General features: G+C 34.0%; 2 protein-coding genes across 2 annotated transcripts; both read left to right on the forward strand.

Moving 5' to 3' along the window:
* Window positions 1–1,544: 1,544 nt before the first annotated feature.
* AP-2mu (adaptor protein complex 2, mu subunit) lies at window positions 1,545–11,989 on the forward strand. Its single transcript, XM_073962878.1, has 4 exons — window positions 1,545–1,945; window positions 2,059–2,337; window positions 9,746–9,905; window positions 10,239–11,989. Exons 1-4 carry the CDS (start codon window positions 1,769–1,771, stop codon window positions 10,934–10,936), a joined length of 1,314 nt encoding a protein of 437 aa, XP_073818979.1. The 5' UTR covers window positions 1,545–1,768; the 3' UTR covers window positions 10,937–11,989.
* Window positions 11,990–12,569: 580 nt separating this feature from the next.
* LOC141390181 (protein D3-like) lies at window positions 12,570–13,365 on the forward strand. The gene is made up of 3 exons (XM_073962881.1): window positions 12,570–12,660; window positions 12,722–13,138; window positions 13,204–13,365. Exons 2-3 carry the CDS (start codon window positions 12,744–12,746, stop codon window positions 13,337–13,339), a joined length of 531 nt encoding a protein of 176 aa, XP_073818982.1. The 5' UTR covers window positions 12,570–12,660; window positions 12,722–12,743; the 3' UTR covers window positions 13,340–13,365.
* The last annotated feature ends 659 nt before the right edge of the window (window positions 13,366–14,024 follow it).

Here is a 14,024-nt window from a genome sequence, read left to right on the forward strand (position 1 = left end):
GTTTCGGAGCAAAAGTAGAAACCAGCTATAATCCATGATACAATAAGAAGGTAGCAGCAACTGCCGCTTTTGGTAACATAAGATGTCAAAATTAGACATAAATTCAATGCAATTGACACATTATGCTATGTTCCAGAACCTGCAAGAAGCTACTATTTTTTTACTACGATAACATTTTTTCCTTTATGTTATCGGAAAAAATATTAAAACTGAGTACACATTGCCAGTTTTGAATGACAGCTTTGTTGGTGCTTGCTAGTGTGGCCGTTCATGTTTGTCATTCATCATGCAACCGTAAAATGCATGGTACAATAAGAAAGGTAGATGCATCGGCGAATTGCTACAACAAAGCAACTTTTTTGTAATGTAAACTGTCAAAATTTTCGCCAAATGGTCTCTTGTTGTCTCTTTTTATCGCTTGTGTTTGTCTATAAAGTGTAGACATGCTATCTCTTTCTTACCGAATCATATGGTTTTTTGTTTTGATTTTTCACGGCGAATTCCTAGTTTTTTGACGTTTTAGATTCGATCAGCTGGGCTGAGGCATCTACCTTTCTTATTGTACCATGGTAAAATGTTTTGTGGTTGCTGGACGGTTGGACAGTTATCGATAACTGCGAAATATCGACATTCAAAACTGACAATGTGTACTGCTCTTAAAGATTAGTAGATTCTTGCAGTTCTGGAACAGACCATATGTTACCATCACCTGTAGTGGAATTCTGTAACTCATTTTTTGAGTTACCGACAAATATCGGTAAAATAAAAATGCTAATAATTTCGTTAATTAACGAAAATTTTCGGTAATTTAACAACCAAAATAAAGCTGTTGCTAAATCCTACCGATAGCAACAGTGCTGTCAACTTTGATTGATCATTTTCATTCATAATTTTGCGTTTTAATGTTACCGATTTTTGTCGGTAACTCAAAAAATGAGTTACAGAATTCCACTACTGGGCTGATAATGCTACCTTCTTATTGTATCATGCTATAAACCTAGCAATAGTCTCGTCGCTTTATTTGATTGTACGATATATCGCCGGATCTGTTGTGCATAGAGCTGGCAAACCGTCGATATTCCCAACATTAGATATTTTCGATATAATGTTTTAAAATATCGATTGCTATCGATATTATCGTTATGTTGTCATCGCCATTAATTTGGAGATGATAATGGCGGAAATGTCAAAGATTTTCTTGAAATTATGCAAAAGTAGTTCACAGAAATGTAAAGGAGAATAAACAAATGCTTTTATTTTATAAAAAATTTAAAAAAATACATTTTATTTTACCGAAAACTGTGTACGTGTGACTACGGACTTACTTTCTTACACACACATAACCGAAAAGCAGCGAAATTTCTATTTATTTCAGTGGATTTCAGGTTAGGGGTTTTTATTCCGATAATATCGATAGGCAAAACTATCTATCGATATTGAATTTTTTAAATAACAATCGATATTATCGATAGTGCCATCGATTTTTTGCCAGCTCTAGTTGTGCATAGATATCGTCAAGAATGACAAATGATGTTATCGATAACATACATTTTTAAAGTTACATCTCTAATTGTACTGTCATCAATGAAAAAAGGGGAGTGATTATCGAGCTGAAGAAAAAATAGAGAAAATTCAATTCTGTGGAATCAAATTAAAAAATAATATTCAATAAAGGACTGTTGTGAAAAATACTCCATTTTCATCGTTGACGATTGTAAAAGGAGAATCCGGACAATTCTTCTACTTTAGCTCAAGAAAGTCTATCAAAATGATTGGTGGTTTGTTTGTATACAACCACAAAGGTGAAGTGCTCATCAGCCGTGTCTATCGCGATGATATTGGACGTAATGCTGTGGATGCTTTTCGTGTCAATGTTATCCATGCTCGTCAGCAAGTCCGTTCTCCGGTTACCAATATTGCTCGCACCAGTTTTTTCCACATAAAGGTTAGTGAGTTGGCATACTGAAAACCGGCCGTCGCTGCAACCCGTGATTGGCTGGCTGGTCTAGTTGGTACTAATAATTAAAAATATTTTTATTTAATTTCAATCATAATTAGCGTGCTAATATTTGGTTGGCTGCTGTAACAAAGCAAAATGTAAACGCTGCCATGGTCTTTGAATTTTTGCTGAAGATCATTGAGGTCATGCAGTCATACTTTGGCAAAATATCCGAAGAAAATATCAAAAACAATTTTGTGCTGATTTATGAGTTGTTGGATGAAATTCTTGATTTCGGTTATCCCCAAAACACCGATTCGGGTACATTGAAAACGTTCATAACTCAGCAGGGAATTAAGTCGGCAACGAAAGAGGAACAAATGCAAATCACATCTCAAGTAAGTGTTATTGCCTTCTATTGTTGATAACATAAGTATGTATGTGCGTACACATTTTATATATTTGTAAATTATTGTTGATAATGCGGGTTGGTTGTGTACAATGTGAAGGCGAAAATGTTTGAATAAGCTCCGAATATGTACATTCTTTTTAGGAAAGGAAATGACCGCCTACCAAAATTAGTTCATACTTGCTCTGTTCCAGAACCTGCAAGAAGCTACTATATTTTACTACGATAACATTTTTTGCTTTGTGTTATCTACAAAAATAGTAACAATTTGTAGATTCTTGCGGTACTGGAACAGACCAATTATGTACATATGGAAGTTTTGCAATAAATTCATAAGATTTACATCCATTATTATAAGTTTTTTTTTGTTACACCTATAGTCTGTTCCAGTACTGCAAGAATCTACTAATTTTTACTATATTTTCCGATAACATAAAGGAAAAAATGTTATCGTAGTAAAAATAGTAGCTTCTTGCAGGTTCTGGAACAGAGCACTAATTTGCATTTTTCGAACAGATTTATTGTTCGGTTAACTTAGAATTTAAAAGTGACCATTACATTTCAAGGGATTGCCTTTTGTCATTATTGGGTCAATTCCGTATTGTGACATGAGTCGTGTCACGTTGCCAGATGCAATTTTTACATTACGTATGGCAAAAGTTGCCCGACGCCGTCAAATTCTGTTGCCTTAAAGTTCATTTTCGGGCGACAACAAATTAGCTGTTGCCATGCATATTTACAAGTGAATAAAAACGAAAAATTGAAACATAACACACACATTTTGAAAATTTTAATCAAATTCGAGTCTTTTTTGTTCCGAGTGCACGATTAAAAAGCTGAGCTCATATTTTCTGGTCATAAATGACTCCTTTGTCGGGAGGAAAACGTAACCTCAGGCGACTCTTCTAAACAAATCACAAATGAGTCTTCCTCTGCGTTAGTTTCGAGTCATTTTTGCCCATTTTCTGATGAGTCGTATTTCAATCACTTATTGTTGGTTTGATTGATTGATTTTTTGATTTGATTTTTTCGAGTCTTTTTAGAGTCATGTTTATAATCGTTTTTGCGTCTTTAGGGAGTCATTTATGAGTCTTTTTATTAGACGAAATAAATTAAAAGAATTTTCTTTTTATTCTTTTTTTATTTTTTGTTTCTTTCCTTTGTTTTGTTGTCTTTTCTGCTTTTTTATTTCTTATGCCCTCTTATATCATTGCCATGGGATCTTCGAAAACTTTATTATGCAAAAAAAAAAAAAAAAACCGTAAAGCAGCACACACAGTGGCTGCGTGGCTCTTGACCTACGGATTCTTCAAAGTCATTTTGGGAGGCGAAAATAGCATTTAAACCTAAATTATAAATAATTATTTTGATGATTGTTGGAAACAAAACATCTACTTACTCATAAATGTATTTTTATAGATGCTACGTTAAGTATATCTCCTCTATCATCAAAAAACTGTTCCACTGAGATTATAATTTTAGAAAAATATTCCTTTTGTTTACAATTTGTTCTGATATTTTTTTCTCATTTATTCAAATCAAAACAAAAAACGCTCCGCTATCGCTTTCCGTAATACAAATTTTAAATTTTGTCGCAGAGACGACTGACAACGCACGACTTGTGTCGCAATAAGGAATCGACCCATAAATTTTAATGTGAAACTTATATTTATTCCAAGTTATTCCAATAACTTTAGACTTATTTATACGAATCATATTAAGATAAAATAATAAGGTTACTGTTATGTCTGTACTAATATTGAACATTGGCCTAAGATTACGGTTTACAATAAAACAGGTATTGATAAATGAATGTATATTGACAAATATTGATGGCAGTAAATTACAAGTATAACAAATAGTGATTTCGATAAAGAATTAAAATAATGTTTTAATAATATATTTTTCTAAAGTTTTCTTTTGACTATCCTCCACCAACACAAGAACAAAGACAAAGATGCTATTCAAGAATGGGTGCAAGTGAAATGGAATGTCATTTTTCAGCATCATCACTCATTCTTTTTACAAGAGCGTGACCCCCAAAAGATGCAATTCAATTTCAGATCCTAAGCATCTTTACTAACTCGATGGAATTGCATCTTCAACAATTCTTTGGCATGTCATCTTAATTAATTCCCTTGAATATGATTTTCGCTAATCTTTGGCATGTCATTTTCACCAACCCTTTGGTATGAATTTTTCACGTCTTGTCCGGAAAATGCTTTATCGAAATATGATTTTCATGGCTTTTTTATTTATTCAAAGCAATTTATGAAATAACTATAACTTAATTATAATTGCAGTTTGTTGTTGTAACAGTAGTTTATATGTTCATTTTTCTGCTTAATGAATGTGGCTACATATTGAAGTTTGTTAGTAGATTTGATTCTGAGCAGATCTTTTGTGTCATTAAACCTTGCTCTATAGAAATTTAAACGGCAGTACCATCCCGAGCGTATTGAGCGAAAAATACTCTGCTTTGTCCTGACATCTGATGCTCCTCAGCTGAGATAAATGGTCGACATTCTCTGAGGACCGCATGCAGACGATAGATAGTTGTTTATTGAATCTGCGGCTGCATTCATGTGAATACTTCTTAAACCTGCTTGATAGGCTTGTTGATCCTGGTTCTGCTCCCAGCGACCATGACATTCAACTCTATTGTTCTCAACTCTGCCGCCCAGGTGGTGAACAAAGTGGCCGTAGATTTATTGGCTGATATTTGTATATTCCTCGCGTGGAAAAGGTTGGTAAGATCAGACAAAAATGAGTTCAGACCTTCATAAATTTCATCAGGGTAGGCACCTGACACCAAGATCGTACAATCATCCGCATACGTTATAGCATGGTAGAATAAGAAAAGGTAGCAGCAATACACAGCTGACTGAACTGGGTTGTAACGTTAGTGTCAAATTTCATATGACACTTTATACATTTATTTCTATTTCGATGTACATTAGGGACATATATTTTTTGAGAAAAAAATATATCATTCGAAAAAAAAACATTTCCCAGAAAGACTTCTTCATATCAATGATATGTAACCTCCTCCAAATTCGAACGATAAGCCGCGCAGTAAATCCCCGCTTGTAGAGGCGATACAACGTTTGTTAATATGTGAGGTAGAGTTGGGTAATCTAGTTCCTAGTTCCTCGTCAGAGATCATCAACAAGTCACTTGCCTTCGGAAGCCACTTGAGCGCACACAAGTTTTTTGAGTCGCTTACTTTTTAATACAATTGTTTTCTTGCACTCCGTATTTTTTCCACCACCACAAAAAACACTTACGACGCATCCAGACCGTTGCTTGTGCGTAATAAGTAAAACAAGTGTCCATCGTATTTTGCACTGTTACAAAACTCGCAATCGTAGTTTTCCAAGTCACTATGAATTTCCAGCGACCATAAACTTTTCTGCAAGAATTCTACTTTCTGCGAGAATTTATACATTTAGTGGAATGATGTGGAAACATAAAAATTGAAAATGTAACGAATTTTCATTCATGTTTTCCAAAATATTGAACCAAATGTAAAAAATTATTAGTTTTTTAAATTCCAATAATTTATAGACATTTTCTTGTTTTGTTTACGTTACAAACAAAAACAAATTCCTTTGTGGTTGTTGTTCGAGTTGTATTTGTTGTAGTATTAACTTTACCTTATATTTGTTCTACCATAACGTTATAGGTTAGACAGTTCCTGCAATATCACCTCGGACAACACCAAGTTTCACTCTACGGGTCTCGGACATCTTGATCCTAAATTCTACGTACGAAGGCGTCCAAACATATAATTTATTATCCAACGTTTCAAACATGGCCGGAGCGTAGTCTGCTCGATGAACTAACTCAAACAGCGTGGAGTGCTTGACAATCTTAAAGGGTTACTATCCACACTTTCTGGTACCTCCCCCACAATAGTTCTAAAATGTTCGGAAAATTTGTGCGCACGATAACTCTTGAAGGGAGTAACCGATTTGGTCCATACTTTGCCCATCGTGGAGCGTGTACCAGACTTAGACCATATTAAAACCTGGACTCAATCGGTCCACTCCGTCGGGTACCTCCCACACAAAAATTTGGAAAGTTCAGTTTAGGACCATCTCTCGAATCGCTTTGATTTTTGCTTTAGCTACTTGTATTCACTGTCCTCCATACGACGGTATAAGTTTCGTCAGGGGCAAGTCCATACTTCCTGAGAAAATAGCCTGAAAGTTCCAAAAAAAACCCTATGACACCGTGTGAGGAGGTTGGAGGGCAAAATAACTCTCGAACAGGTCTGCCGATTCGGTCCAAAGTTTAGCCTTAGTAATATTTTGTCCAAACATAGTTTAATTTCGAAGATAAGCCATATTGGTCCACATTGGTTCAAAAATGTTCGGAAAAATTGTGCGTACGGTAACTCTTGAAGAGAGTGGCCGAATTGGACCATACTTTACACATCCTAATATATCTACCAGATATAGATCAGGTTCAAACACATAAAGCACATAAGGAGATGTTTATGAATAAAACCACAAAAGAGATGTGGTCGATATTGAGTAAGAACGGTTTGCGTGATTCTGAGAGCGAAGTGAATGTTGATGTAGAGAGGTTGAATGCTGATTTTGTTTCCAATCAGACGGTGGATGCTTTTGATGTTTCTTGTGTTCCTGTTGGCGCTTATGATGGTTTTTCGTTTCGTTGTGTTGATTATGATGAATTGGTAATTGCGTTTAATAAAATAAAGTCTAAAGCAGTAGGTTCCGATGGTTTCCAGCTTAAGTTTCTTAAGCTTGTGTTTCCTCTTGTTGGTCAATTTCTGTTACATATTGTTAATACCATGTTAACAGCGTCTGTGTTTCCCGAGGTGTGGAAAATAGCCAAAATAGTGCCTATTCACAAAAGTGGTGACAATGGTGAATATAGACCCATATCAATAATGCCGATCCTTTCAAAAATGGTCGAATATGTTATGAAGGATCAAATGCTTGGCTACATTAATGAACATGAGCTGTTGCATGAGAGTCAGTATGGATTCAGGAATAATCGCAGCACAACATCGCTTCTTGTTGGGTTGACTGACAATATTAGGAATACTGTTAGTGCTGGTGGTTGTTGCGTATTGTTGTCACTGGATTTGGAAATGGCCTTTGACAAATTAAATCATGCCAATTTAGTTAGGAAGTTGCATCGTCTGTTTAATTTTTCATCCTCAGCCTGTAATTTAATTTATTCGTACTTGTTCAATAGACGACAGTATGTTTCATGTAAGAATAGTGTTTCTGGTATGCTTCCCGTGAGTAGTGGTGTTCCTCAGGGGTCTGTTCTTGGACCTCTGTTATTTGTAATGTATGTTAATGATTTGTTGAGTTGTGTTAATAGTAGGAGTTGTATGTCATTTGCTTTTGCTGATGATGTCCAAATTTTGTTTAAAGGAGAATATATGTTTTTGGATGTTCTGCAGTCGTCAATTGATTTCAATGTCAATATGTTGGTTACTTGGTTGTCTTGTAACGGGCTCTCAGTTAATACTCGGAAGACTAAAGTGATGTTTTTTGGAAACTTGCAAGATGTTTCAATTAGTGTTTCCATCTATAGTACTACTATAAATGTTGTAAGCTCGATGAAATGTCTTGGTTTGTTTCTTGATAGTGGTTTAGTGTTTGATGTGCATGTGAATTCTGTGGTGTCCAAGGTAAACTTTGTTTTAAGAAAGTTGTACTGTTTGGACTTAGTTCTGTCTAGAGACATTAGAATTCAATTGGTCCATGCATTGATTATGCCTCACTTTTTGTATTGTGCTGAGATTTTCGGGGGTAGTTATGGTTTTGTTTTGCGTAAGCTGCAACTATTGTTTCATAGTGTTATGAGATATGTTTTCTGTGTTAAACGTCGTGATCATATTTCTCCTTATGTGAAAGAGTTTCTTGGCTGCACGTTTGAAAATTTTTTGAGTTTGCGGTCTATGTTATTCTTCTATAAGGTTTTTAAGTTGAAGACCCCTTTATGTGTGTTGAGTCTGTTCACATTTTCTCGTTCTGAGAGGAACAAACAGATAATTGTTCCGCAGTTGACTCCTTTTTTGGAAAAATCGTTTTATGTTAGAATTTCGCGTGTTTATAACAATCTGCCACCATGTCTCAAGACATTTAATTCCTCCTTAAAATGTTACAAGAATAAATTATGTGCTCATTTTAATCGTAATCAAATACAGCGTTCATAAATGTTGTCTTAGTTTGTAATGATATATTGTTGCATAGCTGATTCTATTAATGATTATTTTGTTATATATTTTCATTTCTTAATTTATATGCTTTTGCTTTTATTTATGTTTAATTCTATTCATGATATGCTAAGAAATATTGTTAGATATAAGTATCTGAGAGTAGTTATTGTATAGCTGTTTTTGGAACCGCTCATGGCCCTATGGGCTAGGTTACTGTGTTTGTCAAATAAAAATTAAAAATTAAAATTAAATATGGACTATATTTGTCCACTCCATCCGGTACCTCCAACACAAAATTTCGGATACATGTTCACTTTAAGACCTGCTTTCGAATCACTTTGATTTTTGTTGAAGCAACTTGCATTCGCTGCCTCAATTGCGATGGTAAAAGTTGTTTCAGGGGCAAGTCCATACTTCTTGAGCAAACAGCCCGAAGGGTGTAAAAACCACCTATGGCACCATATGTAGTGGCTGGAGATCCACTTCCATAATGGTTAATGTCGATCCATTCCTTTTTGTATCTCCTCCGCAAAACGTTTGATCTTTAATCATAATCAACATTTTTGTCGGTTCAAAATTTTTAAAACCCCCTAAATACATACGTTTTTTGGGAAAAAAGTTTCAATATATTCATGCTGAGGGTATATCTCTGTCGGCAAAGCCGACTGATACTTTTTTACTTGTTTTCTCAATGATTGGGACTTCCTAGCGTAATAAATCTTACATAGCTTTAATAAATCTTAGATAAGTAAAGGAAAAAATATATACATGTGTATAAATAAAAACACAAAATTCATCTCTACTGAATCGATGGAATGGGTTCAAATGCTGATGAAAAGATCGGATCTATCACGACTTCCTTTGAATAGGTTCAAATGCTGATGAAAAGATCGGATCTTTCACGACTTCATTTGAACCAATGCAAAAGATCCAGTGAAATCATGGCATGTCATGGAACCACTTCCATAAAATTTAGCTGGGCGGTTGTGGTGGAAAACACTCACTACCAAAAAGTAAAATTCCTGTTTTTCTTTGTCATAATTGTGTGTCATTTATGTTTTGTATTATCCTTTATTTGCACACGCCTGTAATGCCGGATTATACATATGTTAACTTTAAAATAAATAAATACATACATAACTAAAGAGGATAAATAAATTAGAAAAAAATTTAAATTATTTTTTTTTTCAAGGTGACTGGTCAAATCGGTTGGAGACGCGAGGGTATCAAATATAGACGCAATGAATTGTTTCTGGATGTCTTGGAATATGTTAATTTGCTAATGAGCCCCCAAGGGCAGGTGCTTTCGGCACATGTTGCAGGTCGAGTTGTAATGAAATCATATTTGTCTGGTAAGTAAAGTTTTGGCAATATTTCCAGCAGATTTAACAAAATGCTCTTTACGCTAATAAGAAAGACAATTTCAGGAATAATTTACCAAATTTGTTGTCGCATTAACAAAAAAATTGTTAATCTAACTCAAAAACATAACTGACGTAATCATGTGAAAATATCAATAGACGATTGACTATACGTCGAATCCCTTTGATGAATACCCATATAATATTTTAAGAATGTATTCCTCAAAGGGATTCGGCAACAACGCCACCAATCTCATACCACGGCCATATAGGCAGAAAAGACGACAGCAAGAATAATTTTCGATCTTTAAATTCCATTTTTAGGTATGCCTGAATGCAAATTCGGTATTAATGACAAAATTGTTATGGAATCTAGAGGTCGTGGATTATCTGGTAACACTGAGGCGGATACTTCTCGCTCAGGCAAACCGGTGGTGGTTATTGACGATTGTCAATTCCATCAATGCGTTAAGCTAAGTAAATTCGAAACAGAGCATTCGATTAGTTTTATACCGCCGGACGGTGAATTCGAATTGATGCGTTATCGTACAACCAAAGATATTTCGCTGCCATTCCGTGTTATACCCCTCGTTCGCGAAGTTGGACGTACCAAAATGGAAGTGAAAGTGGTATTGAAATCAAATTTCAAACCGTCTCTGTTGGGTCAAAAGATTGAAGTCAAAATACCCACACCCCTCAATACATCGGGTGTTCAATTGATTTGTTTGAAGGGTAAAGCTAAATACAAAGCCTCTGAGAATGCCATCGTATGGAAAATTAAACGCATGGCTGGCATGAAGGAAACCCAATTGTCAGCTGAAATAGAACTACTTGAAACGGATACGAAAAAGAAGTGGACACGTCCACCAATTTCCATGAACTTTGAAGTACCTTTTGCACCATCTGGTTTTAAAGTACGCTATTTGAAAGTATTCGAACCAAAACTAAACTATTCCGATCATGATGTTGTAAAATGGGTACGTTATATCGGTCGCAGTGGATTGTACGAAACACGTTGTTAAATACCCAAGGTTTGTTTGCAAGAAGAATCTTCTTTGACTGAAAACAACCCACAAAATCACTCGAGATTTATTAAAAGTGCAAGAAGTAATAAAAAAGTAAACTAGGATGATAACTGGCACTCGTGTTGTTTGCCTTCTTGTTGAACCATCGTGCAGGTATTCATTCAATTTAAAAAATTGAAACAAGAAACCATTTGAAAATCTATGAATATATATAAAATAATTCCAATAAAATATATACAATATATTATTTAGTCTACTACACATACACCCCCACATGTATTCCTATAAATTCAACAAAATTATTAAAAACCAACTACCCTGTATTCATTCAAATGCTTTATGTAATTGTATTAATTTTATATAATCCTTACCTATATTGTGTAATGTTATCGATATATTTTATTATTATTTTTTTTTTCTTATTTAAAAAAGTAAAAAAAAAAACAAATCGTTTGAAGACAAATAATCTCCAATACAAAAAAGAAAAGTTATTGTTAGTTTTAGTACAGATATAAGCTATATTGGTTCCCGGAATATACTCTCATCGTTATAAATATAATGCAAGTGTTCATTGTACGAATAAATAGCCATATTTCAATTCAATTTGGAGTTAATGAACAATAATCTATACTTATAAATAAGCTTCTCATGAAAATAGAAAAACAAAGAAATGTATTCCAAAAAGTTATGTTCCAACAAAATTAACCAATAAAATATTGACAAAGACATGTTTCATTTTATTTTTTTATTTCCATCAAACATCACTCAACAGAAGTCTCAGTAGTCTACTAATTGCATATTTTAAAAATGTACTTTTTTTTTCTTCACTAATTCGCCTGTCCAATGTACATTTAAAACTCTATACAACACATTCAATACAAAAAATATCTTATTAAGAAGTTGCAAGCGTGTGACGAGCATTTGCATAATGCACCCCAACCAAAATATGCAATTCGAACATCTTTATCGTTAACTAGATAAATTATACAAAAACAGAATAAAGATTATAGAAATAAAATATAACCAAGCAAATACAATATATACTCCAAATTTATTATTTGTTTTTCTTATTACAGTGGTATTTTTGATAAACTATGAAAATGAATGAAGCTGGAAATAAGATTTTCCAAGCACTTTAATCTATCGGAATTGGTTGGGTATAATGATATAGTCTACACCATGTTGTCTCTGTTACACCGGTTAGCAATGCTTTTTTAATATGATGGAACATTGCTAGATTTAACAGCAAAGTAAATATGTATGCAGAAATCCCACGCATGACTCTATTTAATGAAGGCGAATTTGAAGCGTTGACTATGCTATTTTCTCTCGATATTAATCTTATATTTACTATAAGTTTAATATTAATAAATAACACCATTCTCATACAACATATGCCCTCCTCAAGGTATGTTGAGTTGATTCATATGATCCAAAATTTGGTTATTTTGTTAATCTTGTGACATGTTGAACTAGTTCCATCTTACTGAAATTAAAGTAAGTACTGGTCATAATATCAGCAAATGGATTTAATTAAGAGCTAAGTGTTGTTCTTGATAAGGGCAAATTGAATAAAAACTTTTTTTCAATGATTGTCAATGTCAACATTTAATATTTTGCACTAGAATAAGTTTACTGTTCTCATTTTATCTCGACTGGAAGTTTGTTATCAATGACGAGTAAAGTTGATTCAACGGATAGGCACTAGTCAAAAACGAATCGTAAGTCGGCCGAGACAATTGGACATTAAAGAATAATTATTCAAGGAACCTAATTCAATAGTTACTTTATTTCTTCACTCAAAATGGACACTGCTGGCATTATTCCAGATGTTATTGATGCTAAACCTGGTGCAATTGCCATGGTCGTTTATCCCGCCAACGTAGAAGTTGAATTGGGAAAAGAGTTGACTCCAACACAAGTTAAGGATAAACCCGAAGTAAGCTGGGAAACAGACGAGGGCGCTTTGTATACATTGTTAATGGTTGATCCTGATGCCCCATCTCGCCAGGATCCCACTTATCGTGAAGCTTTGCATTGGCTAGTCATAAATATTCCTGGCAAGGGCATTTCTAAAGGACAAACTGTTGCGGAGTATATTGGATCTGGTCCACCAGATGGCAGTGGCTTGCATCGTTATGTTTTCTTGGTTTTTAAGCAAGAGAAGAACATTTCCACAGATGAATTCATATCAAAAACGTAAGTACACCAATCATAGTTTCATTCGGTAATTACATATTTTTATGTATTTAATTTTCGTGTAGGAGCCTTGAAGGTCGTTTAAATGTTAAAACTCGAGATTACATAACTAAATATAAGTTGGGAAATCCTGTTGCTGGTAATTATTATGAGGCGAAATATGATGAGTTTGTTCCAACCTTAATGGCTCAATTCAAATGAACAAATAAAGCTGAAGTTGGAATTTATGGAGACTTTTTACAATTCATTGAGTGTATTGTTTTAATAACGGTAGAAGGAGATTCAACTTGTTTTTAGTGATGTGATAGACAATTTTTAAAATGGAAAATAAAAGATAATAGGAGATAACTCATCGTGTTAACATGAACGAATAATGTTAAGTAAATTTTCAAGAATTGTTATTCTTTTTTGGAACATTTTAAAGATAATATTACAACTGATACTATGCATAAATACATGGTAGAACAAATATAAGGTAAAGATAATACTACAACAAATACAACTCGAACAACAACCACAAAGGAATTTGTTTTTGTTTGTAACGTTACTGCCAGTTGTGTTTGTAAACAAAAAAAGGAAATGTCTATAAATTATTGGAATTTAAAAAACTAATCATTTTTCATATTTGGTTCAATATTTTGGAAAACATGAATGAAAATTCGTTACATTTTCAATTTTTATGTTTCCACATGACTCCACTAAATGCATAAATTCTCGCAGAAAGTAGAATTCTTGCAGAAAAGTTTGGGGTCGCTGGAAATTCATTGAAAAAGGAGAAGCTGTTTCAATGTTTTGTTTTAGAAATCAAAGAAGCACATGTTTATTAGGGCTTTATTTGTTTAAATTTTAACAAAATACCTCACATATTAACAAACGTTGTATCGCC

The sequence above is a fragment of the Musca autumnalis genome, unplaced genomic scaffold (assembly GCF_047663935.1).
Source record: "Musca autumnalis isolate F117 unplaced genomic scaffold, ASM4766393v1 scaffold_1, whole genome shotgun sequence".
Classification (NCBI taxonomy): domain Eukaryota; kingdom Metazoa; phylum Arthropoda; class Insecta; order Diptera; family Muscidae; genus Musca; species Musca autumnalis.